At 38.1% G+C, this 19,575-nt stretch overlaps 1 protein-coding gene across 3 annotated transcripts in view; it reads right to left on the bottom strand.

The window, feature by feature from the left end:
• LOC121634772 (kinesin-like protein KIF21A) overlaps positions 1 to 17,748 on the bottom strand; it is a 36,320-nt gene extending 18,572 nt beyond the window's left edge. For all 3 annotated transcript variants that reach the window (XM_041977683.1, XM_041977684.1, XM_041977686.1), the window contains exons 1-4: positions 17,386 to 17,748; positions 3,020 to 3,242; positions 1,228 to 1,410; positions 649 to 798 (exon numbers count right to left, since the gene is read on the bottom strand). In XM_041977683.1, the coding sequence (XP_041833617.1) occupies positions 649 to 798; positions 1,228 to 1,410; positions 3,020 to 3,242; positions 17,386 to 17,429 (600 nt within the window). In that variant the 5' untranslated portion in view covers positions 17,430 to 17,748. The remainder of the gene's footprint in view (positions 1 to 648; positions 799 to 1,227; positions 1,411 to 3,019; positions 3,243 to 17,385) is intronic.
• Between the last annotated feature and the right edge of the window lie 1,827 nt (positions 17,749 to 19,575).

Genomic DNA, 19,575 nt, shown 5'->3' with positions numbered 1-19,575 from the left:
TAAAAACACCATCACAGGAAATGAATCCTGTGGGATGCTACCTCTCTGAATTTACAGGGATTTAAAATCTATTCTTCCCTCTACCAGTGAAATATACCTTTATTTCTGGCTGCAGCACAAGCCCAGAGCATGATTGATCCACCTCCATGCTATGCAGCAAAAGAGGTGTTCTTTAACAAAATAATGCACCCTAACTTCAAGAATACCTCTACTTATTGAAACCAAAAAGTTCTATATTACATTTTTATACACCTTTATTCTCTTTTTGTTTCCTCTCCTCCTAAAATTTAAAGCAGCTGTTTGGAAGAGCTGCTGATGGTTGGGAAAAGGTCTGAAAAACCAGTTTTTAGAAAGCTTCAAAACTGTAAAGAAGCCATAGCCTTTAAAAGCTAATGGTCTTTGATCTTGGAAATCCCTTGAGGTTCCCTTTTTGCCCCCAATTTTTGCATGTCATCTAAAATTGTACTAAACGGGCTGCAGAAATAGAACTTGCTAAAATATTGAGTGTTCTTGTGACAGGTACAAACATACAGCTAAATTGCAGCTCAAGCTTTGGTCATGTGGTTTATTGCTTTGTAAATACAACTACAAGTAGCACAAATAAAAAAGCACAAGGTTTTCAGAGCATGGTGGCGTGTAAAAGTTGACCTCAGCTGCAGAGTTGACGGTGCGGGTGGTGACCCCCACCGTGTAGATGCCACCATTGGCGTCCTCGTGGATTTTGATGTTGGATCTCTGCCTCCTTGCCTCAAGGTCCCGAGTCGAGTCGAACAAGTCCAGCACCTCTTCATTGTACAGCTGGTAAGGAGGCGAAACAAATGAAAAATACAAAGCAATGGTATGCAGATCTTAGGCGTGTGTGATGATGATGATGTTATTAGCGTGACATGTCGTTTACATTTCCCAGTCTCATCTTCTCCCCTCAGCTGCTTCCTCACCAGCTGTTAGCAGCCACTTGTTGGTTAAAAATAAAGACAGGAGTCGACCTCAGAGACAAACTAATGACAGTTTAATAGTAGATGGGTCATGGGGGCTCTTTAACAACCTGACCCTCTGCAGACCTTTAACCTCTGGCGGTCTGCATGTTCTTACTATGTCTAAGACCTTAAGTGGCTTCAGCTTTGAATTACAGTCTTAACTATGTCCTGAAAACGATTGTAATTTGTGGAAATATTTTATCATTTCTGTCCCGCTTTGATTTGTAGGTGTGTGTTTGTCTTTCTGTACCTCCAGGAACTGGGCGTTGATCTTGAACTCAGGAACTGGCCGGCCCTGCTCGGTGGCAGCCTGTCTGCGCTCCTCGATTCCTCTGAACAGGTGGTTGACGGCCCGGGGAATGATGCCCAGCTCGTCTTCTCCGATACTGACATCAAAGCCGGTTCCCATGGTGTATGTCTTACCAGAACCTGTCTGGATATAAGGCACCTGGATATCAGCCTGTTCTTACACATTATTTAAAGGGTGTTTTTTTCTTTCTTCTTAAAATAAATATGATCTATTTATGTTGTTCTGTGCTCAGAAAAAAACTGGATGCCATAAGTCATGTAACCAAAATGGCTGACACCACTCTATTTCCCACTTGGAGTTGCCTTAAGCCTCCCTCAGACTTAGGGTTGGAAAAGGCAAAGGAGTGCAGTACTTTAGGGGGGTCAGAGGAGATGGCGTGATCACCATGGTGACAAAAAGAAGAATGCAACTTTGGGTTCAAATTCACGTCACCCCTCTCCTCCCTGCTGAAGCGCCTCAAAAAGACCCTGGTGTGTGTCTGTAGTAAGCGATGAGGAGTTGCATGCAAGGGAGTGTGTGTATGAGAAATGCGTGTTTGTCTGTTTAACTTTACAAAAACACACCTGTGTGATGATGTTACGATGTTTGTGTACTTATCGTCTTTGTGTGCATGTGTGTTTCCACTGCGGCCAGTGAAAGGCTCTGTGATAGGAATATAAGGGACAAAGGAACAATGTGAGGAGAAAATAATGAACAGAAAGAAGAGGAGCGCAGGGGGAGGTTAAGAGGAGGGAAATCTGACTGCGTGTGTTCATCGGGTTATAGTGTTTGCTTGTTCTTTCACTGACAATTTCCATTTCTTGTCTTAACTTGTGCACAGTTTTAGTTTCAGATGCAATTTCCTGATTCAAGAAATGGATTGTAATCCAAAACATCCCAAACTCTGGTGTAGACGCCGGGATGTCAAACATAGTGTCAAACATATTTAATTATTTAACATGATTATTAAATAGGTTAATTAGTGAATATGGGCCATTTGAACCACATTCAGAGCTAAATTACTTGGACCTTGTTTTAGTTTTTGCAGCTTTTGCCAAATTATACAAATAATAAGCTTAATCTTAAACATATATAACTTTTCTCAGACGTAGACCTTTGTATTTAGAAATATTATGGAGTATATATTGTCTAGGAATTATGAGAAAATTAAGTTAAACTGAGCATAACTGCAACAAACAGGCTACACAAGAATAGATCTACTTCTGAAACATTCTATTCTCTTGAAGGCCTTATTTACAGCAAATGGTAAAAGTAGAACTAATATAGATTAAAATATTATTTTCAGATATGAGAGTATCATTGATCCTCTCAACAAACCATCAGGGTGCAGGTGTTTGTAGCATTTGTTCAATGTCTTTTAGACGTGTCGACTTCAGGGTTTGCTTCTCTGCTTCGACATGAAGTGAAACAATCTGTTCTCACTTTGCTTGGAGTGGGTAATAAACTCCCCTTCTCTATCTTTCCCTCTCAGGCTAATCTCTCAGAGCCAGTATAAAGCTGTGGTAGCTGGAGCAAGTTGGAACATGTCAGCTGCAAAGATGAGGCCGGTGGGACCTGTTCACTCCCTTATTACCTGCCTAATGATGTAAAATGAAATCAGCTTTATATCACATACTGCCAAGATTTTGTAGATTCTTGAAGGAGCTCCATTCCCTTGAGCGATGCTAACACATACCATGCCAATGTGCTCATGATAATAAAGATAAATATGTGAGTATGTCTTTTGACCAACCTGTCCGTATGCAAAGATGGTTGCGTTGTAGCCCTCGAAGCAACCCTCGATCAGTCTCTCAGTGCAGTGGGTGTAGATGGTTTCCTGTTGGGTGTCTATATCAAATACGTAGTCATAGGTGAAGGCCTTGTCCTTACCCAGGAAAACTTGTGGCTCTCCGGGCATTACATATGTGCAGATGTGGCATCCCTCAATCTTCTCTTTGGCCAGCTGAGGACGGATCCTGGTAGTCAAAAAAGGCCCATCATTAGAATGGATTCCACATACCGTTAAAGATCATTTTAACAATGTGAACTGCCATTTCAGAATGAGGTAACAACATTAAATGTCAGGATGTAGTAATGTTGCACATTAAGCTTTAGGGTGCATAATGAAAAATCAGGGTTAACCATTTTCAGACTTGTGCAAATTGCCAAAAAGCCGGTAAGGCATGGAATTATGAAATCGCTGCTCTGAGCGTCCTTCCCACTGAAAGGTGTGTCAGTGGTGAATGCTGCTGCAAGAAATTTGCATCCAGTTTTGCCTAAAAATACCCACACCTTTACTACCTTCCCATCTTAAACTTACGAAATATGGACTGATTCTAAAAATACTACTTCTGTAGCTCCACATCAAAATCAGCATAAAGAAAAGTAGCCTTGAGAATTATGGTAGCAGTTTTCAGCGATGAAAAAACAGATGCTGTCACGATTATACTTTGAACTTATTAACATTTCTGTGTTCATCATCATAGTTTAATGTCTTAGTGTGTATTAATTCTCAGTTAACACTAGACACAGAGTCATACTAAACTAATTATTATTTCAGTGCTTCCTGAGGGGAACACGTGTACAGGCATAACATTTTATACAACCACTGGCCCAAAAAAAAAAGAAAAAAAAAGAAAAACAGTTGGTATTGTCTCCGATTTCATTCATAAATTTAATTTAGATTACAGTCTAGACTGTTTGCTGGCTATGTCATTGAGCTGATACATCTTTTCTGAAGATGCCTTTGCATGTCCTTCACTCTGTGGAATTATATCATCATCAAATGTCTCATCGATGTTGGATGGAATGAGAAAATTGCCTGACATTTCAAAGTACATCTGTGCATTTACTTTATATTTAATGACCATTTAATGCAATCTCCCCTCTGGTCCCTTACCTGACATTAACCACATATAATCACTCGTCTTTATATGTTTCTTTGGACCTCCAAATAACTAAATTTCAGGCGTAATCTCCTTGTCCAATACAGGATAACCATTCATCATCAAATATCACGTTCACCAAGTTCACAACTGATTTGTTATAGGCATTAGTGATGTTTTAGGTTTGGACTTCCTGGATCTAAATCCCATTTGACTCATTTGCTTGTCCGTTCTCTGTTCTTGGGAATTTGTCACTGTCTTATAACTTTGATCTCTTCATTGGTCTACCTGTATGTTTTCCTTTCGCAAGCTTCTCATTTAGTTTGTAGCTGCTCCAACTTTTAGACACAGCTGACTGGAAACAAGCAACATTGTTTGGTTAAATGTGTTGAATTACCATCAAGATCAAGCAGTTTACGATCATTTCCACTGTTTTCACTGACTGGTTTCTTTTTGGGAAAATTAAAAAAGTAACGTGTAGAGCAGGGGTGCAGTCCTAGGTTTTATGTGTCTCCCTGCTCTAACACACCTGATTCAACTCCTCAACAGTTCGTTGTCAAGTGCTGCCCAAGCATGTTGACCCATTAATCAAATCAGGTGTGTTGCAGCAGGAAACACCCAAAACCTGCAGGACAGTGGCCCTCCAGGACAGACTTTGGACACTCTAGTGTGGAACAAAAAATACACAGCTGTGGTTAGATAGTGTAAAGAATAACGCTGATTACAGGAAAAGAAAGGAGGTAAAGGAGATTGTTGACAACCAAATGAGAGTAGTGATTTCATTTTTTTTCTTATGGGTTGTAGTATTTCCACCAATAGTTGATGAGAATGCAAGATGTCCAACACTGCCATTCTCACAGCTACACTGCTACCTGTACAAGATTGGTCTAAGATGATTTAGATGAAAAAAGAAAAGAAAGAAAAATTAAACTCTCAATAACATTTCAGGTATTGTTAACGATTTTGTAAGAAAGAGTGAAAATAGAGCCACCTGTGCACTTATCTGAAGCCTGAAAGAAACTAACCAAATGAAGGACCACAACTGATCATAAGGGGTTTTGTTGTGAAAGTGTAACTATTCTGAAGAGGGCAACACTTTTCACCAGGGTGTAAGAGATGAGTGCTGCTACTGTGCAATGGTTGTGTTTATGTATGTGGAAAACCCTGCAGTGCCAGCACACTTCCCATACACAGCACAGAGCTCTCACTGTTCAGGACTCTGGGGGAGCAAGAAGTGATCTCCGAGCAAACAGTCCCACCCTGGATTTCATTAAGGAATTGCTCTGTTTGGCTTTGTTAAAATAAACAGACTTTTCTTATTATATCATTTCCTCTAACAGTAGTCATCACAGTTTGGTTGACTTGAAGAGAAAATATTTGGACATATTTTGAGTTTTAAAAATATTTAAAATATAGGTAGCTTGAAAGAAAAATAATACAGCTTGCATACAGCTAATCTAAGAAACAAAACTTCTGAGATACTGATTATAGTGTTTTTTCTTGGTTCTTAGTCAATTCCTCCAAGGCTACAGTATAACAAATGATGGCTACACTAAAAAGTAACTTGGACACTTGCAAAATGTCATTAATGACTACTATTGTTGCTCTGTGACAGCAGGCATTAACACAGTGCATGAATGTGTGTGTGTGGTGTGTAGATTTGCATTTGGTGTGCATACGGTGTACTTGCATTAAAAAGGGGACACATATTCATCCCAGTCAGAGACTTTGGAAGTAATGAATGGCCTGTGCATGTGTGTGTGTATGTGTCAATGTCTGTGAGAAATGGCGTAGAGCAGAAAAAGAAAAATAAATTAGAAAAGGCAACCCAAACCGAAGGAAAAAAAAAAGACAGTAGAGGCTGGGGAAGCCACAGTAGCACTGAAGCAAAGATCCACAGGGTTGTCACTGTGTGTGTGTGACATCAGATCTGAGCTATTTAACACACTCTCACTGGGATTACAGCACCGATGACAACAAGACAGAATGGAATTGACGGATGCAGGCTGAACAAGACACACAGTATTACCTGCAACAGCTGCACACCTGCAGAGTATTATAAGCACCAGCTTTATGATGTGAACAGCCAAATAACCCACAGAACGAATGACAGTGAAGGAGTCTTACACAAAGATAACTTTTAAGCAGCTTTTCATGATTTGAAGTAACTGGATATTAATGGGTCGTACAGTTACTGTTGAAAAGACAAAATTATATACACATACCTGCTTGCACACTACAGCACATCCTACTTTTAAAATGCACTGATTGGGTACAAAAACTGGAAGTGCACTACAGACTGTGGCCGGGGCACCAGGTTGGTGAAATCAGTTTTTGGCATGCAAGATTACCATGCTGACCACGGCAAGTTAGAAGATCACATCTTTAATGAGATGCAACATTAAAACAAATCTTTATTATTCATATACTTCCTCATATAATCCACTACATGTGATTCTATAAATTAAATACACTGTTGAATGTATTTGGAAACAATATAATTTATTTACTTCAATAAAAGCAATCTTGCAAGATAGCCTTCCCGACCAAACCTATTATATGGCATGATGTACCTTCACACTCAATAATAGCTTATATACCGGAGCAGATTCAGAGAAGTCATCTGTATGCTCAATATTATGAACGAGTCCTTTTACAACACAGTAATAAAACACGTTGCTGATGTAGCAAAGATTAAAGAAGCATTATGTTTTACAGAAGTGCTCATTAAGCCATGCAGAACACAGGTTGTTCCAGGTATGAAGCAACTTTTATAGTGAGAGGGTTTAGATCATCTGAGCAGTCCCTGATTTGGTAGGACGGTTTGGGCATTATAGGAGAGAATCTACATTAATCCCTTTGGCTAGTTTCCCAAAACCTGACAACAAGCTTTAATCCAGTGTAACAATGGAGTCACTCATGGCTGCTTAAAGTGAGGGCAATAAGTCACTGGGCTCTTGTTCACTTTAAGTGCTCGCACTTAAAAAATAAAAGTAATAATAAAAAAAAAGTAAAAATTGAGTTAACGGAACAGGGCTTTGTAACTGTAGCCTCATTAAGAATACATGCCCAGTGTATCTGATTGTGTTCATCTCCACAAAGCTGTGATGCAATGTTTGTTTTCATGAGCTTTACGACATCTCCAGTGTACTCCATTTAACACCCAACAATTGAGGGATAAACATAGAAAAAAAATTAAAGAAACTGGTAAAGAAGAAGGAAAAGAAAGAGTTTCCAAATTATAATTACAGCCCAGACAAATCTCTGATTACTATCTTCACAATAGGAAGGAGCAACAGTCTATCTAGTCATAAACCTATTATCTGTCTGCACATAAGACTCACTGAGCTGACTTAGCCTTAATGCTATGCTCTTATCTAATTCATGGCTAAACAAGGTGACTTCTATGTTTTATTGTCAAATATATTGTAAAACTTTTTTCCTTATTTCTGCAATTATTCCTATAACCAGTATCTTTATAGAATGAGACTTTAGTAGTATTTGAGCTAAATGCTAACATCGGCATGCTATACTCATGATTACAATACGAACATAATAATTACTGAAATGTCTGTGATTTTTACAACATTCATCATCTTTCCGGTGCAGATGTTTTCTGGTAGGTATTTTACAAAATAAAAACAATAAATAGAATATTCTGACTTTAGTAAAAATATACTGAACCTAAGCTAGTATATCTGAGCATACACCCAGCAAACTAAGGAAAAAAGAAAACATAAACCTCTTTGGGAAGTTTGTTGTATGATGTGAAGTTTTCCTTTTTAGTGACATGAACGTTATTTGCATATCACTAAAAACCAGGATGTTAACTGATAATATCCAGCCAAACATCTGGGGATATAAGAGTGACCAAGGATTAAAACCCACGAGGGATAACTTTTAACTTTTACTTAAGATTAACTGCTTTTCAAACAGGTTGATGTAGTGGTCGTGACCTCTAGTTTAATTTACTTATTGGGTGTGAATGCGCTTACAACAAATGAATATTCTGGCATCAAACAACCTAAACATAAAAAGTTGAAAGTTAAGTAAGGTGTTCTATCTATCTACTGACTGACGTTAGTTGTGATTATTATCTAAAAGGCTTTCTTTCTGTGGTTCAACCACAAACAATCTTTTCCTCTGGCAAAATAAGGGTTACCCTTCAACACTGTGTTGACTTACAGCGCTAATCCACCTCCTAGAGTGACACATACTGGCTCCACACAAGTTGTTTCTCCAGGAATATTAACCCCACCTATGCTTAATCTGCATATTTTCTGGCACACTAACTTTTCATCTAGTGTGGTCTTGTGCCAGGCTTTTTTTTTTATAGTATGAGGATAATGAACAACTTTCAGTAGATATGTGAACATGCTCATTCAAATTCATGCAAGCAGACATCAGGGGCCCCCCATGCCAAGAAAAACACTTTGCGTAACAACTTTTTAGCACATTAATCCGTTATGGCAGACTTAACCTGTTGCAAGGAATAATAAGAAAAATCCTATAAGGTCTAAAGTGGAGGAATTACATAATTGGTGAACTCTTGTAGTAGTTATAACAGAAATCATACAAATAGCTATATTCTGTACAATCCAGAAGCTATTGTGCAATGGTCATGAATTTAATTATATGAGCAGAAAACTTTCATTGGTCTAATGTACAGTTACAGATTCTGACTAATTCCGACAAAAAACAATTAAATTAGGTTTTTACCACTCGTTTTTAAGTTCACCTTGATCATCTTGTGATCGCCTGAAAACAGTATTATCCCAAGAAAAGGCCAATTTCTTGAGATAATGAGAAAATTTAACTCATCCTGTGAAAACGAGCTTTGTGATCTCAGAATAATTCATTTTTGATCTTGAGATAATGTAATAAAAAATATATAATGGCAAGAATGCCTGCTTTTGGCTTCTGTTAACCAAACTACGCTAAGCTAAGCTAAGCTAAGCTAAGCTAAGCTAGGCTAAGATAAGCCAAGCTTAGCCAAGCTAAAATAAATTAAGCAAAACCATGTTAAGATAAAATGGTATGTTTAAGCAATGTAAAATCTAAAAAAATAATATCCAATTTTTGTAATGTGGATATTTCAGAATTTTATTTATTTCAAAAACATCTAATTCTGAATACTTTGTTCCGTTTTTAGCTAACATAATAATAAACAAAGCTGCTAGCTGGTTTCACTCTGAATAATTTTAAATCAATATTGTTGATTGTTTTTAAAATGTGCTTTATAAATAAAGTTGATTGGATTGGATAATGCTTATGGAGAAATGTGTTTAAAACTATAGCATGCATCAGAAAGTCAAATAGCAAGCAAGTATGCAGTACTAGTCACGGAATCAACTGAACCCTTAAAAAGGATGAAAAGGAGGCTCACAAACACAGTGTATAACCTATCTACCCATACAGTATACCTTTTAAAATGCACACACATTAAGCTGGAGACAGGGACACACACAGAGGGGCTTTGTGGGCCTCCCCATGAGACAAGTCCTGTTAGGCTCCTGCTTTCAGCCTCATTACTACGATTACAATGACAGTCTGGGATATGGTGACACACACACACACACACACACATGTAAAAAAAAAAAAAAACTGAAAAACCCCAGACATCTTCATTTTGAGCATTGAAAAATGTGATGAAAGCTGATCAAAGCTCTGACACAAAATATTTTAATGCTGCATAAACACCCTCCATAACTTCGAAGTAAGAATCCAAATGATTGAGACATGAGAAAAAAACATGAAAAGAGAGAGAAGAAAAAAGACCCGTCAGTGCATTGTCACTGTGCTGCTGCTGATCTCATCCTTCCTGGGACACATCAGCACTCTCTGACATCACTCCTCTTCACGGTCAGCAAATCAATCCACTCCCAAGAGATGCAACCATTTCAGATCCGATCATCACTGAACATCATAGCTGACAACATAAGGAGTAAATTCCGCATTTAACCATTTCCTGCTAATTCAAATCCTCTGTGATCTCTTTTGGTTTAGTTTTGTGCTTCATTAAGCCATTGTGTATAGCTGAATGCACCTAGTGAGTCATCGGGAATAGAATAGCACATCTGAGCCCAAAAGGCACTTAAAAACAAGAATCTCCATGTACCGTAAACACACTCATCAGCAAATCACCTGACATCATCATGACATGTATTTTTAGATCTTAAAACACTTTAGGGCAAAGAGTTGGATGTGTTGTGCAATGAGCAGTTCAGTGTTATACAGACCTAGTTCTGCAGCACAAACCACTATATATGCTGTTAAAAAAAACACTCACTGCATCACTGTATCCACAAATATGAACCTAAGCAAAATAAAAAAAAAGGATCCAGAAACACTGCTGTCTTCTTTGAGCCTGAACTCATTCAAGATGGTCTGTGATTAACCTGAAAGTTGCAAAGAATTCAGTGACATGCACACACCGATTTCTGGTTAAAGGCCTACTGAAGAGCTACTCCACATATTCAAGAACTTATGTTAGGTCTTACATGCTTGCAAGTCTGCTGTATGAACAGCTTCAGGTGCAGCAGCATGATTTGCTTACATAACATACAGAGAAAGCACATGCCTTTCCTAGCCAGCAGGTATACTTGTCCCTGTATGTTTTGTTTTTGCTTGTTTGAGGACCGGTTTGGGATGACTCTGGACTAATGGTCGCCTTGAGCAAGAAGAAGAATGAGGAGAAACAGAAGTGATAGAGTCTTACAAATATAAAAACTGAAAAAACATGTTGAGTCAGTGGCTGCTGGCATCACAAGTCAATTCAAAGGATAAGTCTCTTCATTATACTGTTAACAGCAACCTAAAGCAATATGTTGGGATTTAAAATAAAAAGCAGCGACACAGAAGCCAAAGAAAATTCTGTAACTAGCATCACAGAACAAAAAAAATTTCTGGCATCTTATTTTCTAAATCTGTCAAAAAACAAAATGTAAAATATAAAGCAACTCTGAAGAAGTTTTAAGCTCAGCATCTTGGTATTAGTTACGCAGCAGAAATGCTCAAACAGGAATTTGCATTCCTTCTCACTTACTGAAGGAAGCATTTATGGTGCAGTCGGTGAGAAAACATTAGACCAATATGCAGAAGCTGATAAAGAAACTGTACAACAGCAACCTTGAATCTGATGTTTTTGTAAGTACAGGGTGGAAACAGCAGTCACAGAGGGAATCCGGGAATGACGCAATGAGGAGGGGTCAAGGGAGCTGGAGCGGGAAACAATAAAAGAAAAAAGACGAGGCGGCGAATAATGCTGACTCGGCCTTTGATTTTCTGCTATATCACTTCTATGTTTGCCGACTGACAGCCATCCTTCCACAGGATCACTGCACATCCCACAGCATTGAAGGGATTCATGGTTGCCATGGTAAAATGCTGCCCCACACATTCTCTGAATGGGTCACTGATCAAAGTTCTGTTTGGTGTCCAGGTCAAAGGCTGCCAGGCAGGAAGGAGCTAGAGGTGGAGAAGTGGGCAGAGGATGGTGTTTATCACCCTGACTGATAGCTGAAGAGGATGAATGAGGACAACACACACATGTGCACACACACATACATACACACACACATTGCTGACCTCCAGCACTGATACCAGCTTCATGGAAACAGTTTGGTCTACATCAGAGAAATAGTCTCAAGGTGAAAACAGCACACGTGTCGATTGATAAAGATAGCAACTAATATGTTTTTTTACATATTCAAAAATCAATATAGCTGAAAAATACAGTTAGGCATCAACACACATCTGATATTCATCTAAAAAAATCCATATTAAATTAACCTTTCCATAATCTGGTTAGCCAGACGTTATTGAATGTCTCAGTGAGTGGAATATCACATGGCAGCAGCTGGCAGCCAGCTCATAGCTTACTTTGCTTTTGTGTCTCAGTTCACATGAGTTGACTCATGAATATTTATCATGAATTTGCCTGGAAGGACATGAACTAATACATGTGGATGCACACAAACATATGAGCACAAAATAATTTTGTGTCTGGGCAGCAGGCACACAGGCTCTTAAACATAATCTATATGGGTCAAAGTGGAGGGGCTGGTGCCAGATGAACACCCCAATCAGCCAAAAGAAGTTAGACAATCTGCATTTTGATTTAATGCTTGTGTGGTTTGGGGTCTTATTTACACATGCTAATTAATTCCTCAATGAATTTGGATGAAAAAGCCCTTTTACGGATAACAAAAACTTACATTTCACTGCAATCTGACCAAACAAGTCAGACACTGAGGACATTAAATAACTTCAATTTAAAGTTAAATCTAGCTGACTGTTAGGTGAAATCAATAAAAAGACACAAACTGATCTAACCTTATAATAATGATAATGCAGTGCTAGCTTTCTTTACATAACCCATTAAATAATTTAAGATAAAATACTATCTACTATTACTATTTACTAAAGTAAATGTAAAGAAAGGCCAAATGTGATGATTGTGACTTCATATTGAAATAAAAACAGAGCAAACAACATCCTAGATTTTAAAAATATAAAAAGTGAGACAAATTTGTTTTCAATTTTGCAACAGCTGCAGATATACACAGGTTGAAAAATAACCGAACTGTTCAGGATAAAAGCAGTTTGAGAATAAACCAAAGAGGATGATCACACAAAACACTGGCACAAAAAACCTCCAAGGAACACACAATTCATAGATCATGCCATAAACATGGTCTTCCCTGATAAAAAAAAAAAATTAGCAGCACATTGCTAAAAGGCTGACTTCAAGATGTGCAGGATACCCGTACAATTTAGAGTAATGCACTTACACATACTGGATTTTTAACAGTTTTATAGATAACATGCCAGCCACAGCCCCATGATTTTGAATTGCTCACCTGCAACAACATAAGTCTTAAACAAATGTTAGAAGTTAAAACCCACAATGAGTAATAAACTTTCTATTATGGAAAAAACTAAACTGCATTTTTCCTCATCTAATTAAAGAGGAAAAGCTATCTGCTGTGAATTTAAAAGGAAGTACGAAACCTGAATCTTACTGCCGTCTGACTCCTGATGTTAAATTATTAAAACTGCACTCAAGGATATTGACAAACTAATAGATGACTTCAATGGCTCCCTCAGGAAAAGTCTGAGACATGACTCTTTCTCAGTTAAACTGGTAACTTCTAATCCTTTACATGTGTGGTGGTGCATGAACACATACAGATGGGATGTTATATAAGAACAGTGATGTGGTTCACAGAAACATGATCATACTAAGGATAACCCAGTAAACACAGAGTGTAGTACTGAACAACCTCATTTTCTTTAAATTCTGTTCATTACCACAAAGTGTCAGAAAAAAAAAACATGTTGGAGAAGTACTTCATCACCGAGGACCTGTTGGGATGAGGGATTAGGTACTTAAATAGATAGCATTAGCCTCGCAGGTTGAGGCAGGTATTGGTTGGCAACCTGCTGGTTGAAGCTAACAATCCCAATACTTCAGATACATTTAAGTTCAAAATCACCATAACCATACAGCTTCAGAATAATTAGAATGTTGCCACGACGATTAGTCAAGCTACAAACACCAACATGACGCTGTGGTTGTAGCTCGGGGGTATGAAGCGAGTGATTTATTAGTGGTTGAAAAGATGTGTCTTCCAGTGATTATCACTGAATGAAAATGGCACCATCATCAGTTAAAGATGACACGTTTTCTTAAGGTACCTCTCCTGCCAGCAAAAAGCTTTGAGAGCTTCAGAAAAATATGTGACATTATTTACTTTACATATTGTATTTCTTTGCTATAACACCTAATTCAAAGGCTGTTAGGTATTTGGGTTTTTTATTTTTTGTTGAATTGCTTTTTCAACCTCATGAATGTGTTGTTTTAACAGTTAGGTGTGGGACAGATAGTGAAAAATATATTTCATCACCAAAATAACAAGACAAAACAGCATCAAACTTAAGTTTTATTTGTCTGATATTTAGTCAGATATTTTCATTTGATCTTTTATCTGAAAACAATACAGGAAACTGCCACATACAGCTTCATAATAACATAGCTACAAGCCATGTTAGCTAGCCTAATGTTAATTGCTAACTTGGCATTTGATTAGCTACTAGCTAATGTTAGCCTGTAAGGTGGATTTATTTACATTAGTCAAGCCCTGTTAAAAACAAACAAACAAACAAAAAACAACAGTTTTAAACATATGTTTTTCCCTTTAACTGGGTGTTTTTAAATGTCCTTGTAAAGTTATATGCTAGCATACGCATTGCTGAAATGACCCATAGCCTAAATGCTAATTCAAAACTTACAATATTGTGTCAATATGCTATCTTTCTGTTGTAATGCCATGCAGGTAATTGAAAAAAATGCTGTCCTTTACAGACTAGAAAGTCATTGACAGAGAACCAAAGTGGAAGCTGTAAATCTTTACAAACAAGGAATTTACACAACACTAGAGAAAAACAAATAACTGTGTTAGTCCAACTAAAATACAACACAGAGTTATCTAACCCCTAACCCTAACGTACCTAGATTATGTGTTTGGAGGTCAAGTAACTCCTCTTGAATTCATACAACAGCTAGACTCAAGTTCAACACTTTTTGTAAAAGTGCATATTCATTCAGCCACAATAAACCTGTTCTCATTCACAACTTTTCCCTTTCTTATATCAGATAGTTAATCGCATAAGAAATGGTGACTAAAAGGTTCCCATTACAACTCCAAATTAAATCAGTTGCATAAAGGATTTCAAGACAGTTGCTATGTCCTAATAAATTCCTGATTTAATCTGACTATAGCCCTTCAAATAACCTAAAGACATCTTTCCTGTAAATTCAGCTATGCTTACATGCACAATTACTTCTCAAAGAGAAAAGTTAGAAGAGACAGAATGTCTTGAACAGACAGTCCACAGCACTGCAGTGTAGGTAGGACATACTTTGTGAGTAACTCACATGCAAGTAGACTGGGACAAGAACAGCAGTTATATGAAATTGTGAGATCAAATACGATAATTTGACTTTGCACACTCAGTGACCTTTGCAATTCCACCTGTTTTTAAAATCTAAAAGTTGTCCACATAAAATACTCAAATACAGTCCATCTGTTTTTGTATTTGAAACAGAGGAAGGTACAGGGTGTGACACAGGAAAATTAATGCACTAAGTGATTAGTGACAAAGCAGTTCTCCTGCGGTCTGCTGACCTCAGAAGAACGCTGTCTGACTGAGTCAGCGAATCCTCTTACAATTACATGCAGATTTACAATGCTAAGATGCTTCTTTTAACTAGTCATGTAAGCTAAAACCGGACCATAACCAAAATCACATTTACATGTTAATGTACACCAACTGTCCTTAATATTATCATTTTCAGAAAAAGGAAAGTCTTTCCTTGATTCCTGCTGCAGAGTGGAAGGAAACGCTATTTTTGTGTACCCACATCTACTAAGAATCAAAGAATAAACAATGTTTATTCATTAACCAACAAAACAGAAACTAAATAATCAATGAAAGACCTCTTCAAATAATAAATAAGCCATTTGACTGCTCATTTTTCATATGACAATCAACTTAAAAGAGTACTTTAAGTCATGTAAAAAAGAAAAACACTCCAGAACCATATTTAGTGGAGACTTAACACATACCATCAAGCACGGTGGCGGAGGAGTGATGATTTAGACTTTTTTTTGCAGCCACACGACCATGAAATCATCTGTATACCAAGTATTCTTAACTGTGAGGCCATCTGACTGATAGCTAAAGACTGGAAAAAACTGGGCCATCAAACAGCACAATGATCCAAACACAGCAGCATAACAGAGTGTTGTGGTTGGATATTGAGAGAGCTGTGCAAAAGCAAATGCCCACAGACCTCAATGAACTGAAGCAACACTGTAAAAATTCTTCCACATGATGTCAGACTGTGGAGTTTACTAAACTTTTTCACACACTGCTTTCACATTTTCTGCTTGATATATAAAACTGTAATATGTCATGTGTTGCTCATCTCAGCCTTTATTTATATACTTTCAAGACCAGTAAGAATCAGAGTTTAATCTTGAAATTTAAAGAGGAAGTACTTTCTTTTCCATCACAGCGTTCATTCATTGAAAACCTCTCACACACTGATCCACATCAAACTAAGGCGGTGACTCTATATTCTGTGTTGGATTTCAAAGCAAACTAAATAATTGTAATCTCATAACAAGAATGGGTTTTGATTCAAAGGACTGTTCTGGCAAGACAAAAAAACAGATTGCTTATTATGGATTATTTATTATCTATGAAGGAGAGACAGGCTTGTAAACTGAGTTGGCTCAGTAAACAGAGTTCTGGGTCAAAGTCTGAATGCACAATAACAAGCAAAGCAGTGAGGGAGGGAAGAAGAGAAACATGAGAGGGAGCAGCTTTTGTCCTCTCTCTTCCACTGAGCTCACATGACATTTCAGGTTGTCTTTTGAAAACAAACTCACGCATTTACAGACAAGCACCTGCGGTTGCCTTTAGCTGCCACCCTGTCCTGTATTTTTATTGAAATCTGTTGTGTAGCTTTAAAATGAGTCTGGCTTTTGTTGTGTCCAACTGTCCTATGATATGTGCAGAAACTGTATGGTGGGTGATCTCAGTGATATCCTCACTGAATAGGTGACAAGAAGCATTGACCTGTTGCAGGGACAAGGGTCAGATCAGGCAATGCATACTGCCTTATGCTCAAGATACAAGCACTGCAGGAATGCAAAATACATATAAAATGTCTGAATACAAAGGAATGAAGCAGAGTGTGAAAATAAAGTGGGTCTCAGCCTTGTAATGATCAGCATGTGCTTGTCAAAGAATTGCATCCCGATATAATAATGTTAAACTCTGTATTCCATTGTTCTTAGTACAAGAAACAACTTCAACAGGCTTTGCTAATCCCCTAGCACCCAGAGCTTCATTCATAAACCCACTGCAACGTGTGTATGCAGTGCAGGTATTAATAAGGCAAGCTCGTGTGATCGAGCACTAGTTTATTTGTATTTAAAAAGGAAGCAGCAGCCCCTTGTATGTAAGCATGACGTGAAATAGCTTTAAAAGAGAAACACATCTGTGAAGAGATATTACATAAGGATGGATGGACTAAAGAGGCTTTGGAGGATTCTAGTATGTGTTTACAATGCCTGATTCTGAGGCAGGAATAACGTGCAGATACTAGCAGGTGTGTCACAACAGCATCTTTGTAGGGGAGGGTCCACCGCTGCATCCTTACCTCAGGGCCACGCGCACCGAGCTCTCATCCGGTCCGCTGGTCATGGTGTCGCTAAAACAGTCCGCTTAAAAATAGCTCGATTTCTCTTTTTCTTTATCCTCTTAACAAGAGAAGAGAGCGCATCGGCCCCCTCCCCCCTCCGCCAGACACCTCTCACTAAAGCGCTTCTATCTTCAGCTTCCACCGCCGCCTTCACCTCCTTGCTGCGCGCTTGGAAATAAGACACATTGTATGTGTGAGTAACTGAGCAGTTTAAATACTAATTAAAATATGTGCCATAGCCGGGGAAATGAGTCTCCGGACCCGGCGGTGGTCACCTCTCCAGTGGCATCGCCTCAGGATCCAGCGCAGGAGGAGTGCGGGTGTGTGTGGAAGAGTCAGGAACCGCTTGGCGTGCGATTCCCTCAAGACGTGGACGTAACCAGACTCCTCCCCCTGAGCTGTACCAATCCTGGCGGGGGCCACCCACATAATAATAATAATAATAATAATAATAATAATAATAATAATAATAATAATAATAATAATAATAATAATAATAATAATAAGTTTTCCTTGTATGTGCTAAATTTAATTAAAGAAAATATAACCTGCAAATCAAGTTAAAAAACAATCGGAAAATAAGCTACTCTGTAAGAAATATTTAATAAAAAAAACAAACAAACAAACAAACAAACAAAAAAACAACACTTTAGTCAAATTAAACCAGAATGCATTGTGCACGGGATTCATTTCCACGTTTTTAGAGAACACACTGACTGGCTGCTGGGATATGCTGCCATCTCGTGGAAGGATGATGTCATTGTACCCTTAGAATAGTCCCCAAGTAATTTTTATATTGGCCAGCAGATGGCAGCAGAAACTCAGCTCCATCCCAAAAATATTGACCATATTTATGACAATATGTGCATATGTGGGTTTATAATTTCATTTTGGGGTTTTATTTAAAAAAAAACAAAACTAACTAAAACAACTAAAATACAAATCTTAAGTCTTAATCTGAAAAATAAATATACTAGACACCACTTCATAAGAGTTTTATTTCTACTTTCTGCTAATTGTATTCTTTTACTTATTTTATCACTTTTATTTATCTTACTACTTCTCACTAGAGTTAGCACAAAAAGTAAGAAAATTTGTTTTTGTCAGTTATTTATTTCCTTTAATAATGTCAATGGATAGTCTGACTAGTTTGTGTTTCTGTGGAGTGAGCAGCACAGTTAAACATGTGGGTAGTGCTGCCTCCCTGGAGGAAGGAGTTAGATCCAGATGTTGGAGATACCAGACTCAAGAGTCTCATTCCAATATGTCTATCAATTATATACCAAATGGGTACCAGTCAAAACAAGAGTGAATACCAACAGGAGAATTTTGTTTGGTGGAATTTGGCACATTTTTTGCTGTAAAGGTGACTAATCAGGCTTTCCAACTACAGGGGGAGAAATAACTGACAGAATGCAATTTGTCATACTTTATTTATTTACAAACTTTATTATTTGCATATCACATTACTTTTTCTCAAACTGTACTTTGAAGCAGCATCTTTTCATGTCTGTCTTTATAAGAGCCCCCTCTGGGCAGGCCCACTCTGTTCTGCCCTTCAGTGTAAGAGGATGCGCCTTAACATCGCTGCAGATGTTACCAAGACATGACTGTGGAAGAACAACATACTGGTACTGGACTGGCGAGTCTGAAGTCCTGACCTGTCTCCTGACAGAGAATGTCAGAGGTTTGGCTCTTCTTCTGCTTCCTATTCTTCTTTATAAGGCAGGCTAGATGGAACAGTAGCTTATTGCTTCCCCCCTGAGTCCAGGCAGCACCATTAACTGAAAACTATTTCCACTGACACAAAGCAGTAGAGTGTAGCAAATCCAGCAGTTTGTTTGTTTGTAACTTCTCATAATAGTTTCCTCCTCTGGGTGGAATACATAGGGCACTTCAAAGAAGTTTCTGTTAGTCCATACTGGTATTTCCCACCAGGACTCGCCCATTATCAAGTCTAAAACGCCCACAGTATTTTAGCCTGATCAGCTCAGTTCTTCCTCTGTAACAGTCACAGTTTTTGTTAAATGGCAAAGTAGAATCTGCCTATTGTATCCTTGTTCCCTGTTTTCTCTCACAATCTGGTTATCCACGAACTGATTACAGAAATGATTTCTCTCAGGTCAGCTGTAACTGAGATCCATTTTG

The sequence above is a fragment of the Melanotaenia boesemani genome, chromosome 23 (assembly GCF_017639745.1).
Source record: "Melanotaenia boesemani isolate fMelBoe1 chromosome 23, fMelBoe1.pri, whole genome shotgun sequence".
Classification (NCBI taxonomy): domain Eukaryota; kingdom Metazoa; phylum Chordata; class Actinopteri; order Atheriniformes; family Melanotaeniidae; genus Melanotaenia; species Melanotaenia boesemani.
Note: the sequence above shows the minus strand (reverse complement) of the source record. Positions and strands in the feature narration are given on the sequence as shown.